Source organism: Chiloscyllium plagiosum, unplaced genomic scaffold (assembly GCF_037043375.1).
Source record: "Chiloscyllium plagiosum isolate Xiang-an unplaced genomic scaffold, Cpla_swu_hap1 HiC_scaffold_3, whole genome shotgun sequence".
NCBI classification, from domain to species: Eukaryota; Metazoa; Chordata; class Chondrichthyes; order Orectolobiformes; family Hemiscylliidae; genus Chiloscyllium; species Chiloscyllium plagiosum.
The window spans coordinates 47069663-47091354 of NW_028270141.1; the positions used below are offsets into that span (position 1 = coordinate 47069663).

At 41.9% G+C, this 21692-nt stretch overlaps 1 protein-coding gene across 20 annotated transcripts in view; it reads right to left on the reverse strand.

Annotated features, from left to right (window-relative positions):
• dst (dystonin) overlaps positions 1-21692 on the reverse strand; it is a 617802-nt gene that overhangs the window by 145541 nt on the left and 450569 nt on the right. For all 20 annotated transcript variants that reach the window (XM_087979186.1, XM_087979173.1, XM_087979215.1 and 17 more), the window contains one exon: positions 20034-21505. In XM_087979186.1, coding sequence (XP_087835312.1) covers positions 20034-21505 — 1472 coding nt within the window. The remainder of the gene's footprint in view (positions 1-20033; positions 21506-21692) is intronic.

Below are 21692 nucleotides of genomic sequence, written 5' to 3' on the forward strand. Positions count from 1 at the left end.
ACCTTTTAAAATTAGTGTGGTTTGTAAAGCTGCCAGTTCTACACACCATCCAAACGGGGACAGATATCCAGATAGTTGTAGTTTATCATGCAAATTCCTAATCTCCAGTTTTAGTCTACACCCCATTACCCCCAGCTCAAACAAAGTTTAATGATAGTTCCTTGTGAACTCTACTTGTTATAATTCTCCAGCTGCCTTCCAGTACCTTTACTCAGTCACCATGATACTTTTTAATTTGCATTTCTAAACGTTGAATTTTGACAGGCTACTCCTCTGAGGGATCACACCTGAGCCTGGCAATGTATTGACTATTGGTATCTGACTAAGGACTACGGCAATGTGTGTGATACCTGGCTAATGTCTGAGCCAGTAACAAGTGATACTATCATGGTAATGGCAAATTGATGAAAAACTTCAACTGCTTCACTAATATAAGGCTATTCTCAGTAATGGTGACTGTGATATGATCATGATTGTAAAACCTTATCTAGTTAACTAATGTCCTATAAGGAAGAAAATCTGCCATTCTTACCTATATGACATACAGGTGACTCCAGACCCAACATAGTTGACTGTTGACTACCCTTTTTAAGAGCCTCAAAGCACTCAATTCAAGAGCAATTGGAGATTATCCCATGAAAGAATAAAGAGAGAAAGATTCTTCACAGAATCTACCAGTTCAACTTAAAACCTGCCCCATGTAGTAACCTTTCAATGAAATGGGCCAGCAAGCCACTTATACCAATGAGTGCAGCTTTGAGATAACCAGTAATGGGCGAAAGGTACATCAGTGCTCACGTTTCACAAATCAATTAAAAAAGATTGCAAGTACTTTACTTCAAATATGGAACAGTGATGGTCAATCTTTCTTCTCCTAAGTTCAGGTATCATTAAGGCCACAAGGCCAAATATGCTGTCCTATCATTCCCCTGATTGAGGGTAATCAACCACTCAGCAGTAACTAATGAAAATCACTGAGTAATATATCCACCAACACAGATATGGGAGGAAAGAAGAGAACCATTTTCAAACACATTATACAATCTTATCTTCGACAGTTCACAGAAACAGTTTCATGCACTGTTGTGGAATAAATACTGAATTTCAGCGCAAACTATAGATGTGTGAAATCTAAACTGTGAGGTCTAACTTGACTTTTAATCCATCTCATTAAGATAAAGTTTCCCAATGCAAGACTCTTACTGGCCATTTAAATGGCAGAATTGACTACTTTCTGATCCAAGTAACTTAATGCTTTTCTCCAAACCAAAAATGGTGCATCAGCAACACATCATTGCTTTTAATTGTAAATCTTTTAAGTTTCTACAGCCTTGTATGATATTAATTCTTCTAGTAACTGCATTTACTTTAATGTCAGTGAGCAAGTAGTCACACATCATAATCTGATCATCTCTCCATGCTTCAGCAACAGTAAAAACTCTTTCTAAAAAAAAGGCTAAAAACATGACTGTATTGTAGTTACAGCCCCAATAATAATTGACTCAAGTATTCTGAAGGCAGACAAAACCAATTAAGGACTTTGAAACCAATGTCTGAGAGAACAGAGGCCAAAGTAATGCAATAAACCAACACAATGTCAAATCCCTAGCAAGATTAAGTCATTATTAAAAATACCCTAGGCCCCAGACGTCACAAAGTTTGTTAAAAAACCTTTTATTTGGAACTAGTTGTCCAATCGCAGCTGCCTTGGAGGGGGTTTGAGTGGAGTGAAGATAACAAACTGTCTCCTGGCAAAACTATGTACTCCTGAGCTCCATTTCAAAACACATTAAAATCAACATATTGGGAAAATCAACATTTCCAATAATGACTGAAAACACCAGCCAGTCAAAAAAAGTACATCAAAACAAGTTCAGACAAAGAAAAAAAATCTGAAGGGAAGATAGTATTGAACAAATTTTAGTTAAGCGTTTATTCTCAATTGCATGTAAAAGGTGCCGAATTGCATCAATTTCTTGTTGAGCATCTCTTTGAAATCTTAGGGAGATGTCAATGCACATGGGATTTAACAAATATCAAGGTTGAGTTTCAAATTTGTGGAAAAGAAGGCATTTCACATTCAGTCTGAAGCCAGGCAGGAACTCATCTAACCTGTGCAGGTGCAAGAACTTGAATGGGCAATGGTGCCTTTCTTGAGTTCCAAGTTTTACAGTCAATTAAGTACTTTTGAAGTGTAGTCACTGTTGCAATTAAGAAACACTAAAACCCACAAACAATCTGACAAATTTATTTTTAGTGATACTGGTTGGGGTTTAAATATTGCCAGAACCCTCAGGAGAAAGAAACAGGAATCAGTACCATAAGGACCTAGTACACACACGAGGGCAAATGGGGCCTTGCTTTAACATTTCATCTGAAGGAGACACCACCTTCAGCAGTGTAGCAGTCTTTCAGAACTCTACTGGGAGTGTCAGCCTGGAGTGGGGCTTGAATCCACAACCTGACACAACAGACCAGAGGTCGTTTATTGCACCAATCAATACTGCCTTCTTCCTCTGCAAAGGATGTATCTGTAATAAGTTAATCGCAGCCCAGGTGAAATAGCAGTAGGGTACAGAAACTACCACCATTGGAGTATTAGTCAAGAAATGTGCTCTACTCTAGCTACTCATATATGATTTGCAACATTTTAAAAAAACTCCTTTTTCAATTTATTTTGTGCAATTACACTGCAACTTAAATAACAGGAAATATATGCATGAGAACACTACAGTCTTAACATCTCAAAATTGCTAATCTTCACAATCAGCACTAACTGCTAAAATAAACCCAACAATTGAGGCTATTTCCAATTGCAATCAGTATAAGCAGTCCTTCATTTAATTGCATTGTACCAGTGACCAGGAAATGTGAATCATTTAGCAGAATACATTTTGTGCACATGTACGGTATACTTCAGCCTTTCCCAAGTTGCATCTGTTTTCTATACTTGCAATGGGAACATATGCTCAATCCCACTGGTCATGGCAAAGTTTGACCTTGGCTACTGATTTTCATATGCATTTTATAACAGAGTCTCCATGTCAGGCTCACAGTGAGCTCATTTCCCAACCACCTCACCAACCAGTACACCTAACCCCCACCAAAATACATTTGTTGAAATGAATATATTAGTGGGATTGACTTCTCTAAAATGCCAATTTCTCTTTGTTGCTAATAACAATCAAATATCAAAACCAATGCATAGGAACTGCAGCAGGCCATGCAGTCCCTCAAGCCTGCCTCCCTACGGGAGATGATTATAAGGTGAAGCTGAGGTAGAAGATGAACTATCTCCACATACCTTGATTCCTTTTATGTCCAGACATAATGGCCTGGATCATTAACTACCAAACAACTTCTGTGCTAACTTCTAAATTGTGGAGGATCGTTACATGCAACCCTGCAAAACTACGTTAGGCTTCAGATATTTTCCCATCCCTGCTGTCTCTATCCTACTCTGAAACATACTTTCTTTCACTCTCTCATCTTGTAAAGGTTTTAAATCTTCATGTTAACCTGAACTTAAGTGGCCTGATCATAACCTTGCTTGATCTGCACATCCGGATAATTTATAGCAGGGGTTACTGGATCACAGTTCTCCATTGGAGGAATTTCAAGATGAATCACCAAGCCTGTAACTAGCAGCATGGTAGAAGGCAAATTCGATAGGCCCTGACCCTTTCTTGCCCCTAATTTTGAGTTTCAATGACAATCAGAAAATGTAGTTGATTCCGCCCCCATCCCAACTTCGAGGCATTAAGTCCAATTGTAGGGCACTTAACATCGACCTGACAGAGCGTCAGCAGCTCAGCATGACTCCCACAATCCTTTTCAGCAATATTCTTTCTGTCTCGACAGCTATTCCTTCTACAGCTCGATACCAAACTGTGTGTTATATGCACTCAATGAATCATTGGGAAACATTTTTACAGTACAGTATGACAAACAGATCATGTTTCACTCAGTTTACACCATCAAAAGTCCTGAATTAAGTTACAGCCTTATAACAGGGTACTGTGTAAGTGCAACGTGTTGGTTTAAAAAGGAATTTAGGAAACATGTATTATCCACTCCAGAATTTTGTCATTGCACAAAAGTTTTTCAAACTGGTGAGAGACCAATTTTGGAACGTATTGTGTCGTCTTATGTTGTCTACAACAAATCACTTTTAGTTAATGGACTTTTACCAATTCTCCATGACAATCTACTGAAAACATAGCTCCAAATCATTGACTTGTTCTTACAGGTTGGGAGCATCCCATTGTTTTTTCAGAAGGTTTATTGTCAGTATTTCTCCTCAATCAGACTCATTTATTGAGAGATTGTGGAAGCAGTCACACATTCACACAGCTGAAAATAAATTTTCCCATTCACTCATAAGAATCTTGAAAGAGAAGACAAGTCATTCAGTCATGGCTGATTTGCACTTCAATCCCCTTTACTTGCTCCTGATTCATTTACATTCCTTGAAAACCTTACTGAACAAAAATCGTCCAGTCAGTGTCTTATAAACTCAAACTGGAATGGAATCTACAGGTGGGAGAAGAGAGTACAACATTTCCACTACCCTGCTGTGAAAACCTGCTCATTGATTTCACTCCAGAATAGCCTGGCTGTAATTGAAAGATAACAGTGAGAACCTTTTAACATATCTTTTTTAAAAGTTGTCAAAGCAGCTTTGACAGAACAGTGAGGAGTATCCTTAAACGTGAATATTTGAAGTTGTAAAGGATAGACTGGAAGAAATGTGAAAGCTTCCCAAATTCCCTAGCCATGACTCAATGAGTAACATTTGTGGTCAGAAGGTTCTAAGTTCAAATGTCACTCCAGAGACTTGAGTACCTAATCCTGATTTACACTCTCAATGCAGTACTGAAGGAATGCTGTCACTGGTACACAATATGTGTACTGTCTTTTGGATAAGATCTTCCATTGAGACGCCGTCATGTAGATGGAGTAGTCAAAGAAAGTGCAGGGGAATTCTTTTCAATTTTCTGTGATACTTTAACCAAATTTTAAACAAACTCAAACTGGAGCCTTTATTTCACTGTTGTTTGTGGACACTGGCTGAGCACAAATAGTCCCCAAAAACAGGGACTACACTTCAAAACAATACTTAATTGATTGGAAAGTGTGTTGTGACATCCTTGGGTTGTAACTGAACCAAACAGTTGAGAAATGGAGATTCTTGCTCAGTTAATATTAAACTGTGGTTCAAATTTGAAGCTGAACATTAAATGGAATCGTTATCGGCCAGGCCCTTGTTGGAGATCATCACTCAGGCTAAGTACTCTACATGATTCAAAAAGCTGTACACCACACCAGAACCAACTACTATGATCTCATCTACCATCTGCATTAGTGCACAGACACTGAACTATGCTAAAGGTAAATCTTACGGAAGGAAACAATTCTCTGTGAAGTGTTCAAAGAATTTGGTTAACCTTCTTCAAATGTCTAATCCAATTGAGAAGAATACCATTAGGGAAATATTGAACTAATTAAAACCTGCTTTCACATCTGCACCAATTGTATCTGCTTACTAATGAGCTCAGATGCTTTTTATGTGAATTAATCAGAATTTAAAAATGAAAAAAATATCCATCTTCAAACTTCTATTGAAAGCAACAGGATATGGAAATTATTACAACATTAGCCTCTGGTCTTAGAGGAAGCAACAACTTTTGGCTATCTCCCTCATTCCTTTTAAACTCTCCATCCTGTTACTCTATTTCTTAGCTCCATTCCAACAAATATCCTGTTTTAAAGGCAAGCCACTTTCCACCCCTCCCCCACCAACACCCCCGCCCCCAATCAAACACTGCTACCCTGTAGGTTTTCTTTTATTTATTCAAACATTTGAATTTTAAGAGATTGAGAATGCAGAGAAGCACCAGGACCAAAAGCACAACAATAGGATTTAAAATCAGGAGGAACCAAAAACAACCAGAGCACCAGAGAAGGTGAAAAAATACAATCACCTGGTATCAAGTAAGATAATGAGAAAGCCACTCAAGGACCTAATAAAGCACATGTATACACAATTTGCGACAAGGAGTCATACATAAATGGAAACCTTTATTTCACACAGATGGCTAGAGTTTTATATCGATTACTCTGTAGGTCACCCTCAATTAGCATCAAAGAGTAAAATGTAAAATGGGGAGCTGAGACCAAATTTCTTTTTACATAGCCAGTTATGATGATCTGGAATACATTGCCTAAAAGGGAAAATGCAATAATAATTTTCAAAAGGAAATTGGATAAATATTTAAACAGGTAAAAAAAAAATGTAGGGTTTTGGGAAGAGGAGAACATGAGACTAATTGGAGATTCTTTTCAAACTGCTAGCATAAACATGATGGGCCGAATGGCTTCCCTTCTATCATTAAACAGGAAGAAAGAACAAAAACAAAATAACAGATATACTTAGAGGGAGGAGGAATGGGTCAGCACCCTTCCTTTACCAAAATAATTAAGTATTTCATATCAAGAAAGTAAGTCAGTCTTTAGTTTAAGCGTTTCTACAAACAGCAATTTGACAGGTGATACTGAATCCCTCAATGTGTTTAATTCATAATAATGGGTTGCTTCAGTTCGCTCACCCATTAAATCACTGCTCCCGCAAGTGAATCTGAAGGAAACAGCGTTGGTTGGGGGTGGGGAGAGAGGGGCACACAACACACTACTACCAGACACTGGAAACCTTTGCAATCAATTAAATATCCTCATCCTCCAAAGGTGTTGTCTTTCGAATGACAAGAACAAAGTCATGAAATGGATGACATGACACTAACAACAGTGGCAACACTGCTATAACGATAAGAGCATCATGATGCAATCAAAGTCAATCCAATCCTCCTACACATGAATGCACTTTGAACAAGTAACACTGGTATCCTTTCACTATATGTCGAGAGGGGAACTTGGAGAGAAAGAGTTTGCTGACTAAAAATATCATCGGACCCATGACCTCAGAATCCAGAACATCCAAGCCTTGGACAGGAACTTCTTTATTTGTAAGATTTGATTTTCAGTCAGGGATCAAATCAGTTTACTGAAAGCAAACTGTCAGTACACATTGTGCAGCAAGCTCTCTTTAGGTAACTATTGTCTACTTGATATTATTAGGGAGTCAGAACTTCCTGTGCACAGTGGCATGGGCTAAATTTAATATGGGAAAGAGTTATGTCATCCCGAGGGTCAACTGAAACATTTTTCTGACACACACGTTTCCTGTTTCCCTGAAATGATGGAGACTTGCTGTGCTGCAGCCCCACAGGTATGAGAGCCCAAGCAGTTACCCTCGACATGTACAGCCAGTGAATTTTGGCAGGCTATTGCACTGTGTTGGAATCACAGCCTGATCTAAACCGATTTCCAGATATGCAGGATTTCCAAAATTGGCCAATGATAAGCGAACAGGAGTTAAAATCCCAGCTAGTTTCTCAGGATGGCTCTCATTCTTAACATGCACTCAATTTGAATCTGAATGGCCTATATATATATATATAAAATATATATATATATATATATATATAATATATATATATATATATACACACGTACAAAAAAGGGAATGGCTGGGAAAGGACATATTTAGTGAACTCTACTGATTCATAGACAACGCAGCAGGAAATATTTACATATCATTCTCTGATGCCAAACACACAGCTTTCAAGTAGAGACAAACCTCCCCACTGGCGTTATGGCTTAAAAATCAATACTTATTGATCCTTTATCACCTAAGACACATTGGGGAGAAAACTACATGAGAACCTTAAGTTCTTTCCTGTGATTAAATTTCTGTGTTTTAAGACTAAGCACTGACGGGGACAGGAGGGGATCATTCACCCCCTCAAGCCTATTCCCTGTTTAATTGGATTGTGGTTGACACTCCATATAATCTCCTTGGTTCCAGGCTGCTCAATAACTCTACTGGCAAGAATCTAAGAATTTCAGATTTTAAATTGTTAACTGACCTGGCATCTGCTCCTTTGTGAAAGAGATGGTTCCGTGCTCCCGCCATATTATTTCCTAACCTGGTTTAGCTTTGACTTTAAAATTATACCCCCAAGGATTTTCCACCATCTCTCCAACTCTACCAAGACCTTGGAGTGCAGGTTCATAGCTCCTTGAAAATAGAGTCGCACGTAGATAGAATAGTGAAGGCGTTTGGTATGCTTTCCCTTATTGGTCTGAGTACTGAGTACAGGAGTAGGGAGGTCATGTTGCATCTGTACAGGACATTGGTTAGGCCACTTTTGAAATATTGTGTGCAATTCTGGTCTCCTTCCTATCAAAAGGATGTTGTGAAACTTGAAAGGGTTCAGAAAAGATTTACAAGGATGTTGCCAGGGTTGGAGGATTTGAGCTATAGGGAAAGATTGAATAGGCTGGGGCTGTTTTCCCTGGAGTGTCAGAGGCTGAGGGGTGACCTTACAGAGGTCTATAAAATCATGACGGGCATGGATAGGATAAATAGACAAAGTCTTTTCCCTGGGGTGGGGAGTCCAGAACTAGAGGTTTAGGCGGAAGTGGGTACTGCTGATGCTGGAGATTTGAATCAAGATTAGAGTGGTGTTGGAAAAGCACAACAGGTCAGGCAGCATCCGAGGAGCAGGAAAATCGACGTTTCGGACAAAAGCCCTTCATCAGGATTGAGTCTCGGACCCTCAGGGCATAGGTTTAGGGTGAGAGGGGAAAGATATAAAAGAGATCTAAGGGGCAACCTTTTCATGCAGAAGGTGGTGCGTGTATGGAATGAGCTGCCAGAGGAAGTGGTGGAGGCTGGTACAATTGCAACATTCAAAAGTCATCTGGATGGGTATATGGATAGGAACGGTTTGGAGGGATATGGGCTGGGTGCTGGCAAGTGGGATTAGAATAGGGTGGGATATCTGGTCGGCATGGACGAGTTGGACCGAAGGGTCTGTTTCCATGCTGTACATCTCTATGACTCTAAGTCCTTTCAAATTGGGTCTTCCAAATGTCATCATGTTCAGAAACATCCAAGGATAGGACGTGGCCAAATTCATCTCTCTTAGGAATTTTGTGTTACAATAATAGTGTGTATAATTTGTGATGCATAAGGCAATGACCATTTTATTCTCTGTTCAACATGTGTGTGTACTGTGCCTCTTGCTTATTAAAAAAATTCTCTACCAAAATCATATCCAGAAACGATTGTGGCGGCTGATTAAATACCAAAGCATGTTCGTATTTTAAACTCCAGAAAGGACAGTAAGCACTGAAAGTGATGATAAAAAAACATTCAATATGCAGAGGTTGATTGGCTTTCGTTCCAGAAATTAACTGCTCAAGAAAACAAAATTGCTTCCTTTTCCTTTCCAATCTGTCCTCCCTCTTCACTTAAAGAAAACACTGCCAGCCTCAAACTTCAATCCTAAGATCTTTTTTTAAATTTGTTTAATCTCGTGGGATGTGGGTGTCGCTGGCTGGCCAGCATTTATTGCCTGTCCCTAGTTGCCCTTGAGAAGGTGGTCATGAGTTGCCTTCTTGAACCAATAGAGTGCACCTGCTATCATTGACCAACAATGCCATAAGGGAGAGAATTCCAGGATTTTGAACCAGCCACAATGAAAGAACAACAATATATTTCCAAGTCAGGATAGTGAGTAGCTTGGAGGGGAGCTTGAACGTGGTGGCGTTCCCATATATCTGCTTATACATATAGCTATATTGCTTCTGATTGTGCAATTGACAATTTCCATTTATCCAGAGCCTTTAATCGTAAAACATTACTAGCATCCCACTGTCACCATCCCTGCCCCCCAGAACCCTGAGGGGAACACCACCCCTGCTCATGACTGTACCCCCATTCCACCCCCCACCACCACACCCACTCCAGTTACAAGCTCCGCCCCCACTCCCAGCTCCACACCTACACCAGATCCCAGCTCCCAGCCCTGCCGAGTTTTCTCCATCCCTCCAGGCCTCCCCCTCACTGAGGATGAACGATCAGTCCTCAGCGAAGGACTCACCTTCATCCCCCTCCGCTCATGCATCAATGAATTTAATACACACCGTGACGTCGAATACTTCTTCTGCCGCCTCCACCTCCGAGCTTACTTTCACAATCAGGACTCCCGCCCACCTTCTGAGGACCCCTTCGCCCACCTCCAACACACTCCATCCACCTGGACATCCTGTGCTGGCCTATTACCTGCCCTCGACCTCTTCATTTCCAACTGCCACCGGGACATTAACCGCCTCAACCTGTCTACCTCCCTCCCTCACTCCAACCTCTCACCCTCACAACACGCTGCCCTCCACTCCCTCTGCTCCAGTCCCAACCTCACCATCAAGCCAGCAGATAAAGGGGGTGCAGTGGTAGTCTGGCGCACTGATCTCTACACCGCTGAAGCCAGACGCCAACACGAGGACACCTCCTCCTACCCTTCTCTCGACCATGACCCCACCCCCCCATCACCAAGCCATCATCTCCCAGTCCATACAGAATCTCATCACCTCAGGAGATCTCCCACCCACAGCTTCCAACCTCATAGTCGGGGAACACCGCAACGCCCGATTCTACCTCCTTCCCAAGATCCACAAGCCTGACCACCCTGGCCGACCCATTGTCTCAGCATGCTCCTGCCCCACTGAACACATCTCTACCTACCTTGACACTGTCCTATCCCCCCTAGTCCAGGAACTCCCCACATATGTTTGAGACACCACCCATGCCCTCCACCTCCTCCAAGACTTCCTTTTCCCCAGCCCCCAACGCCTCATCTTCACCATGGATATCTAGTCTCTCTACACCTCCATCCGCCATGACCAGGGCCTCCAAGCCCTCCGTTTCTTCTTCTCCTGGCGTCCCCAACAGTACCCTTCCACCAACACTCTCATTCATTTGGCCGAACTGGTCCTCACCCTTAACAATTTCTCCTTCGAATCCTCCCACTTCCTCCAGACCAAAGGGGTAGCCATGGGCACCCGTATGGGCCCCAGCTATGCCTGTCTCTTTGTTGGCTACGTAGAACAGTCCATCTTCCATAGTTACACTGGCACCACTCCCCACCTCTTCCTCCGTCACATTGATGACTGCATTGGCGCCACCTTGTGCTCCTGTGAGGAGGTTGAGCAATTCATCAACTTCACCAACACATTCCACCCTGACCTTAAATTTACCTGGATCATCTCTGACACCTCCCTCCCCTTCCTGGACCTCTCCATCTCCATTAATGACGACCGACTTGACACCAACATTTTTTACAAACCCACCGATTACCTGGATTACACCTCTCCCCACCCTACCTCCTGCAAAAATGCCATCCCGTATTCCCAATTCCTCCGCCTCTGCTGTATCTGCTCCCAGGAGGACCAGTTCCACCACAGAACACACCAGATGGCCTCCTTCTTTAGAGACCGCAATTTTCCTTCCCACATGGTTAAAGGTGCCCTCCAACGCATCTCATCCAGATCCCGCACTTCCGCCCTCAGACCCCACCCCTCCAACCGTAACAAGGACAGAACCCCCTGGTGCTCACCTTTCACCCTACAACCTTCACATACACCAAATCATCCGCCGACATTTCCTCCACCTCCAAACGGACCCCACCACCAGGGATATATTTCCCTCCCCACCCCTTTCCGCCTTCCACAAAGACCGTTCCCTCCGTGACTAACTGGTCAGGTCCACGCTCCCCAACAACCCACTCTCCCTTCCTGGCACCTTCCCCTGCCACCGCAGGAATTGCAAAACCTGCGCCCACACCTCCTCCCTCACCTCCATCCAAGGCCCTAAAGGAGCCTTCCACATCCATCAAAGTTTTATCTGCACATCCACCAATATCATTTATTGTATCCGTTGCTCCCGATGTGGTCTCCTCTACATTGGGGAGACTGGACGCCTCCTAGCAGAGCGCTTTAGGGAACATCTCTGGGACACCCGCACCAATCAACCACACCGCCCTGTGGCCCAACATTTCAACTCCCCCTCCCACTCTGCTGAGGACATGGAGGTCCTGGGCCTCCTTCATCGCCGCTCCCTCACCACCCGACACCTGGAGGAAGAACGCCTCATCTTCCGCTTCGGAACACTTCAACCCCAGGGCATCAATGTGGACTTCAACAGTTTCCTCAGTTCCCCTTCCTAGACCTCACCCCAGTTCCAAACTTTCAGCTCAGCACTGTCCCCATGACTTGTCCGACCTGCCTATCTTCTTTTCCACCTAACCACTCCACCCTCCTCTCTGACATATCACCTTCATCCCCACCCCCACTCACCTATTGTACTCTATGTTACTTTCTCCCCACCCCCACCCTCCTCTCATTTATCTCTTCACCCTTCAGGTACTCTGCCTGTATTCCTGATGAAGGGCTTTTGCCCAAAACGTCAATTTTCCTGCTCCTCGGATGCTGCCTGAACTGCTGTGCTTTTCCAACACCACTAATCCAGAACAAGACAGAAATGTCAAATTAAATTTAACAGCAAGTCACATAATGTGATTCTAGACTAGATGACAAGTATGGCCAAAGAGATAGATATTAAAAAGCATCTTAAAGAAGGAAAAGGGGTAGAGAAGCAAATAAGTATACAGAGGTAATTCCCGAGCGTATAGCCAAGGCACTTGAAGGCATTGATGCCAATGCAGGAACAACTAAAATTTTGGAAATCACTTGTGGACAGAACTCGAAAAGCACAGAGATCTCGGAGATTTATGGGAGTGAAAAAGACAGCGTGAGGCCTGGTCATGCAGATTTAAAACCAAGACTGAGAATTTTAAATAACTCCTGCTTAAACAATGGGTAGATGGATAATGGCAAAAGTAACTTCATGTGAATAAGAACCCAAGCAGAGTTTTAGATGAACTTAAGGTTATGGAAGGTCAAATTGGAAGGTCAACCTTGAGTGAGTTGAATAGGCAAGTCTTGAGGTAACAGAGGCATGGATGGAGTTTCAGCAGAACTGAAGTGAGGGCAGTGTTGGACAATATTTCTGTTGTGGAAATAGTAATGGCACAGGTGTGTGGTTGGAAGTTCATTTTGTAAAGTTAAATATAATACTGAGGTTGTGAACAGTATGGTTCCGCCTCTGACAGGGAGAGGGATGGAGTCAGCGGTAAAGGAATAGACTTTGTGCTAGAAGACAATGGCTAAGAAGATAATGGATAGATGGAGGAGATTGTTGTTCACCCAGTATAAACGCTGGACTGTGGAATATTGGAAAATTACTCGTGCATTGGAGGGGCCCATGGCAACAGTAGAGTGAAAGAAACCAAGCCAGTCATCCATTTATGAAAAATAGTCACACCAGCTGTTTTCCGAACACTGTAGTGCTATTACTAACTTCAAAAATCTAACCACCTGCCCAACAGGAAACCACTTAAATTTCATCTTGCACCATTGATGTGGTAAAACATCCAAAGGAACTTCATAGGAGCATTACTGAAACAAAGTCAAGTAAGCAAATCTAACAGTCAATTTACACACAGGAAGCTCATCTGTTTTGATTTGTTTGAGAAAGTGAACAGCTGAACAGGATCTCCAACAATCAGTACTCATTCCGTATTTCCCTGCTTAGGAGCTGACTACAGGGACCTACTGTATCACAATGGATCAGGGGCTCACCTTTGACTCAGCAGGTTGTAGATTCTGCTCCATTCCCACTCCAACATCTTAAGCACAAAACTCCAGACTGACACCCATTGCTGCCTTTCACTTGCCGATATTATCCCATCTAGCCTTTCTGGTGAGCCCTTGTCATCCAAAGATCCCACAGAAATCTGAGGTAGAGAGGCTTCCATAGTATCCTGACTAATATTTATCCCTCGTCCAACTCATTAAAAACTCATCATTTATAAGACACAGTGAAATTCACCTTCCCCCCAAAATAAAAGTCATCTGGAGTGTAAATCTGATCCTAAGAAACATTTTAGTTTCAAACTTGCAAAGTAATCTAGAGATTCTATTTGGTCAATTGATTGATATTACTTTTGCAATATTGCCATTTATTTTGAAAGCATTTCAGGGTTTTCAGATTCTGGAGATACAGAGAAATTCCCCTGTCATTACTTTTGATGGGAGCAGTCTTTCCTGCATCCTCCCTCGTGAACAAAGCAACAATTCTAGGGACATTTGATGCATATGGAGGTGGATTGCTTTAGTATCTGAGGTATCACAAATGGTGAACATAGGAATCATATTATTAAGCTGGAGAGGGTTCAGAAGAAATTAACAGCATGTTGCTGGGAATGGGGGGGCTTGAGTTACTCGCAAAGGCTGGATAGGATAGGACTTTTTTCACTGCAGCGTAAGAGATTGAGGGGTGACCTTATAATTTCAGTAGTGGTATAGATAAGGTGAATGGCAGGTGTCTTTTCCCTATGGTGGGAGATTTCAAGACTAGGGGACATATTTTTAAGGTGAGAGAGAAAGATTTAAAAAAGACATGATGGGCAATTTTATTTACACAGGGAATGTTCATGTGTGGAATGAACTTCCAGAATAAGTGGTGGATGAGGAAATAGCTGTAAGTACGAGTAAGAAATGTTTGGAGGGATATGGGCCAAATGCAGACAGGTGGGACAAGTTAGTTTGGGATTATGGTCAGCATGGAAAGGTTGGACTGAAGGGTTTGTTTCAGTGCTGTATGACTCTATGAAGGTGATTGATGAAGCAGTAGAAGGCGATTGGGCCTAGGACATCACCCTGAGGAACTCCGCAGAGATGTCCTGCGGCAGAAATGATTGACCTGCAACCACTACAGCTATCCACCATTGTGCAAGGTATGACACCAGCCAGCAGAGATCTCCCTCTGATTCCTATTGATTTCAGTTTTGCTAGTACTCCTTAATACCATACACAGTCACATACTGCCTTGATTCACAAATTCAGCAGGTCATATGGAAGGTAAATGGAATATTGGTCTTCATTTCAAAGGGAAATGGAGTATAAAAATAGGAACAAAAGATGTTGTCTCACTTTGCTCAACCAATTCATTCTGTGATAACAGCAAATGTCCATGGTCAAACATAAGAAAACCATGAGTAGTTATTGAATTTTTTGTTTGAAGTGGAAGGGGAAAAAAACTGGGCAGTAATATCTATGTTTCTTTTTGACAAAGGCTCGGTAATTGTTTTGTTCTGTTACAGAATAATCTCTCAGTCAACTTGTGTAGTGCACAACCTGTTGTAAAGTGTTTGAACAGGTTTCTAGGACAAGGTTTTGTTGACTTAAGCCGGATGTCAATGGCAAGGTAAAAGAAAAGCAAGATAAAGTGAAGATGAGTCATGAGGCATGAAATGTTATTTCATTATGAGTTCATTGCTGGTCAGAAAGTCTTAGTGAAAAAGTCACTGAGGTAGAAGTATATGACTGGAGTTCTTTAATTTTACTAGGTGCAGTCACATATGCAGAAAATTAATAAATATTATTAATTAAATAATAATAATCAGTGGGCAATTGAGAAGCAAATATATATGGAACTCTCAGATATCTTTAAGAAAAATAGGGTTGTAATGGTAGGGGATCTTAACTTTCCAAATGTAGACTAGGATTGTATAGAGTCCAGGGCTTGTATGGGGAAAAAATTGTTAAGTGTGTACAAGAACTCTCGCTTATTCAATATATGGATGTACCTATTATAGAAGGAGCAATAGTTGACTTTTTGTTGTGAAATAAAGCAGGACAAGTGACTGAGGTGTCCCTGGGGGAGCACTTTGAGGCAAGTGATCATAATTCTATTAATTTCAAAATAGTTATGGAAAAGGAGAGCATTGATCAAAATGTTAAGGTTCTAAATTGAAGTAAGGCTAATTTTGACAGTATTAGGCAGGAACATTCAAAAGTTGATCGGGAGAGCGTATTCACAGGTAAAGGGATGGTTGGGAAGTGGAAGGCCTTCAAACATAAGGTAACAAGAATTCTGACACAGTATGTTCCTGTTAGTGTGAAGGGCAAGGCTGGTAGGTGCAGGGAATGCTGGATGATTACAGACGTTGAGGTGCTGGTCAAGAAAAAGAAGGAAGCATATGTCAAGTAGAGACAGCTGGGATTGAGTGAATCCCTAGAAGCGGAGAAGGGCATTAGGAGTACACTTAAGAGTGAAATCAGGAGGGGAAAAAGGGGACAGGAGATATCTTTGGTGAATAACATTAAGGAGATATATATATATATATATATAAAGGGCAAAAGAGTAACTAGGGAGAGAATAGGGCCATTAACAATTCATGTGGCCATTTATGTGTGGAATCACAGAAAGTGACTGCGTTACTAAAAAATATTTTGCATCAGTACTTATGGTGAAGAAAGACATGGAAGCTAGAGAACTTGGGGAAACCGTGATGTTTTGAAAAGAATGGAGGCTGAGGGGTGACCTTATAGAGGGTTACAAAATCATGAGGGGCATGGATAGGATAAATAGACAAGATCTTTTTCCTGGGGTGGGGGAATCCAGAACTAGAGGGCACAGGTTTAGGGTGAGAGGAGAAAGTTATAAAAGAGATCCAAGGGGCAATGTTTTCATGCAGAGGGTGGTGCATGTATGGAATGAGCTGCCAGAGGAAGTGGTGGAGGCTGGGACAATTACAACATTTAAAGGCATCTGGATGGGGATATGAATAGGCAAGGTTTAGGGGGAAATGGCCAAATGCTGGCAAGTGGGACTAGATTATCTTGGGATATCTGGTAGGCATGGACGAGTTGGACCGAAGGATCTGTTTCCATGCTGTACATCTCTATGACTCCATGACTCTATTACAGAAGACGAGATGCTGGAGGTCTTAAAACGCAGAAAGGTAGGTAAATCCCTGGGAACTGATCAGGTGTTTACAGGCACTTTGTGAAGCTAGGGAGGAGATTGCTAGGCCCCTTGCTGAGAGACTGGTATCACCACGTGAGGTGTCAGAAAACTGGAAGGTGTCATTATTTAAGAAAGGCTGTAAGGAAAAGCCAGGGAATTATAGCTCAGTGAGCCTTACGTCAGCGTTGGGTAAATTGTTGGGACGGATTCTGAGGGATAGGATTTACATGCATTTGAAAAGGCAAGGACTGATTAGGGATAGTCAGCAAGGCTTTGTGCATGAGAAATCATCTCTCACTAACTTGATTAAGCTTTTTGAAGAGTTGTCAAAGAAGAATGATAAAGGCAGAGCGGTAGATGTGTCCATATCAACATTAGCAAAGTGTTCAACATGGTCCTGCATGATAGGCTTGTTAATAAGGTTAGATAACATGGGATCTGAGGAAGTTAGCCAATTGGATACAAATTGGCTTGAAGGTAGGAGAGAGAGGGTGATGGTGGAGGGTTGTACTTGGACTGGAGGCTTGTGACCAGTGCTGTGCCACAAGGATTGGTGTTGGGTCCTTAGCTTTTTGTAATTTTGTATAAATGATCTGGATACAAATATATGAAGGAAAGTTACAGCAGTAAGTTTGCAGATGACACCAGAATAAGTGGTGTAGTGGATAGGGAAGACGATCATTTCAGATGACCTTTATCAGTTGGGCTAGTTGGCTGAGGAGTGGCAGATGGAGTTTAATTTAGATAAAAGTGAGGTATTGCATTTTGATAAGGCAAACTAGGGCACAACTTATACAGTAATGGTAGAGCCCTAGGGAGTGTTGCCGAACAAAGAGATCGAGGGGTGCAGGTGCAGTTTCTTAAAAGTGGAGTTGCGGGGAAAGATTTAAATAGGACCTGAGGGGTATCTTTTTCATGCAGAGAGTGGTGCTTATATGGAATGAACTGCCAGAGGAAGTGGTCGAGGCTGGTACAATTATAATATTTAAAAGGCACCTGGATAGGTGTATGAATAGGAAGTGTTTGGAGGGATATGGGCCAAATGCTGGCAAGTGGAATTGGGTCAGATTGGAATGTCTGTTTCCATGCTATCTCACTCTATGATGTACAAACAAACTGAAACGGAAGCAAAGGAGTTCGCAGAATAACACTTTTGATGTGTTATTAAGCAAGAACATCCTGGTCTGTAAACTAAACTACACAGATTAGAAGTTTAGTGCTTCTCACATCTCATCCATGAGATTATAACAAACAAATGTTAGAGGGAACCATTCAGCCCTTCAATACTGCTTCACCATTCAAGAAGATCATGGTTAATCTGGTGCCTCAACTCTGTCTTTCTGCAGTAATCCCACACCTCTTTATTGCCATAGTACTCAAACCTTTTCTTGGGATGTGGGCATCACCAGCTAGGCTAGCATTTATTGATCACCCAAATTAGCAGTTAGCCACATCGCTATTGATCTGGAATCACACTTAGGCCAAATCTGATAATGATTGCAAATTCCCTTTCCTAAAGGACATTAGTAAATCAGATGGGTTTTTACAACAATCGACATGGTTACATGATCACCACAAGGCAAGCTTTTTATTCCAGATTATTTGTTAAATTCAAATTTTAGCATCTGCCATGGTGGATTCAAACTCGTGTCATAGAAGATTAGCCAGGGGCTCTGCATTACCAACCTCGCAAAAATATCTAGCAACAAAAAGTTTCTCCTCGCTTCAGTTTCAAATATCTGATCTTTAATTCGAAAACTACAAACTCTAGATTCCCTAGCCAACAGAAATATTTTATCAGCATCTATCCTGTCAAACATCTGAAATATTTTGTGTTTAAGTGAGATCGCCTCTCGTTCTTCGGAACTCCAGGAGTTATCGGCCTAGTTTATTTAGTATATCCACTGAGGTCAATCTACAATCCTGGGAACCAATCTCATAAACCCTTGTTAATTTCCCTTTAAATGAGCTATGTCCTTCCTTGGATAAGGAAATTAAAATTGCACACATTACTCCATGTGCGGTCTCATCAATGTCTTATTTAATTGCAGTAAGCTATCTTTCATCTACTCCAATCCCTATCTAACAGAAGTGTACATAATATATACTTTCATACTTGTTTATTTACCTGAACGTTACTTGCTGTGATTCTTACACCAGGATACCCAGCTCCCCCGAATGTAAACATTTCCCAGTTTCTCACTATTCAATAATATGTTTTTTAAAAAAATCATGCTAAGAGGATAATTTCACACTTTTCCATGTTATTACTGCATCTGCTAAGTTTGTTCCCACTCACCCAACCTACACCATCTCCGTGAATTTTTCTTCAGTTACTTTTCCACCTAACTTTGCATCGTTAGCAAACCTGAACATGTTACATTCAATTCCCTCAACCAAATTATAAAGAGTGGAGGTCTAAATGCTGACCACAACTGTACCCCCCCGTAAAAGTTGCACACCAATCTGAAAATATTCTTTTGTTCTACTCCCCTGTTTTCTGTCAATTAAGCAAATTTTAATCTTGCTAATATTTTAGTCCCCGAATCCCACTTTTCACCAGAGACTGAGTACATTTCCGAATACAAGGATAGCTTCCTTTATGGAGGAATGGTCCCACAGGCACTTTAAGCTCACACATGAACAAAACTAAGTGAGCTGGAATAGCCAGAGGACATCAAGGGACGTACATTTCTAATTCTCACCCCCTTATGTCCTGACCTGAATATGAAAGGAAAGCATATAAAATTAGAGAAAAGAACCTGGATGAGGGGGAGAGGGAATGTTGTTGGGTGAGATCAGCTGAGCAAAACCTAAATGACTCAACGCAAGTTCCTCAAGAAGCTGATCCATGCCACTTACTGTGATCAGGACATAGAAATCTTGGTTTTGGAAACAAATACAACTGAGGCAGATTCACCTTTGACTGAATTTGGAAGAGATTTTACTGGTACTATCTCTCACAAACACATAGGTTATTCACCTGATAGTGTATTCATTAATATGATGGTATTCCTACCTCAGATTCAACAGGAAAAGAGGTTTTTATTTCAAAAACTACCATATCCACTCAGTAATGGTGTAGCCATAACAGCCATCTGACTCAACTTGGAGACATTGCATCAACAAGAAATTGAATTTGTGCAACACTGCAACACAATTAAGGATCCCAGGACACCATGATACCAAATGAACCTACAATAAATTGGACAACTAACTGGCTATGAAACCAATGTATAGACTGAGAGAGTACACATACCTTGAATGATTCCAGTTGTTGGTTGATGACATCTGTTTCTGTTCCAACACTGCCCTGACTCTCTTCATGCTCCTCAGCGACTGTCATCAACTTGCTAAACGTCTTGCATTTACTGTTGAATTCCTCAACCCGAGCAAGATTGGTTTCCACTTGCTCTTTTCTGATCATTGCCCTGTCCAGCAGTTTATTGCACTGTTTACTTAAAGCGTCTAAATCCCTCTTTAACCCCAGTAAATCTGGAGAACTTGCTGACTCCAGCATCTGCTTGCCCTCTTTCTTCGCACCTTCAATGCTCATTGTTAGTTCCTGCAGTTTGATGATGAAATCCTGGGTGCCAGTCTTCTGTGCTTGCAGACAGATCAGATCCCTTCCCACAGGAGCCATGCTGTCCAATTCATCATCAAGGTCGGCAAATAAGGAAAACATCTCCCGGATAGTGTTCTGAAACTGCCCAATGCCTTGGAGCTTGGTCTCCAAGAAGGAGCATTTCTCATGTACTTTCTGGCTCACTGATGCATAATCGTCCTGTAAAGAATTGGCTTGCTGCAGGATCAAAGATGTCCCAGCACTATGCGAGGGAGCAGCAGCCAATCTCTGAGCAAGGCATTTGACATTCTCCACTTGCGATGTCAAAGCCTGAAGAGCCTTCTGCTGGGCATTCATGTTGGTCAGATATTTATTAGTATATGCCTGGGGTCCAAGGGCATCATGGAGTTCAAGTTGCTGCTTAGCTCCATCAATTTGCTTCTTCGCATCTTTGAGAGAATTCTGAAACTCCTTCATACATTTTGCCATCTCATCCAGAGAACTGACTTTCAGGTGGAGCTGTTTATTAATCAGATCAACCTTTTGATTGACTGAAGCCTTCTCGCTTTGGATATCTTGCTGATCAGCCTCGCTAGCTTCAATCAAGCTGTCGGCAGCATTATTTAGAGAATCTATTGCCCTTCGATGTTTATCCACATCATTCTGTAAACCTTTAATGTTTGCCAATGAAGATTCAATTTCTGCAGCGTTGCTGCAGACTTGTACCTGAGAAGCCTTTTCTTCGAACTCTTGTATCCACGGTAGCAGGTGCTCAACACATTCCCTATACTTTTCGGCTTTCTGGGAACAGTCCCTCAGTTTCTCCTGTCTGGCTTCTACCTGCTTAGCTAGTTCTTCCCAGTCAGCCCGGAGTGTTCCCAGGCGACCCTGTAAGGCTGTTTTCTCGGCACTGGGCTGCATATTCTGCAGGAGAGCCTCACCTTCCACTAGGATCATCTCGTAGGACCCAGCTTTCTGGGCCAAGGATTTCTGAAACTCTGCCTGCTCATCAACCAGCAAATGCAGGCGCTCCAGCTTGGCAGATATGGGAGGCCTTTGGTCTTGTTCACTGCACTTTCCATCCATCCAGGCCTTAAAATCATCGAACATCTGTTGAAATTGCTCGGAATTAGCAAGTGCTGACTGTAGCTGACGGACTTGATTTCCTTTACCAAAACAAGAAAGAAAAAGCATTACTTTAGGACATGAATTGATTCTGCGGACCAAATAGAATAGGACTGTGCAGGAGGAGGCCTTTGGCTCATCAGACCTGTGCCAATTCTTTGAAAGAGCTACCAAACTAGTTACACTCCTGTTTTCCTACATGGCCCTGCTATTTAAGTTTCTTTTGAA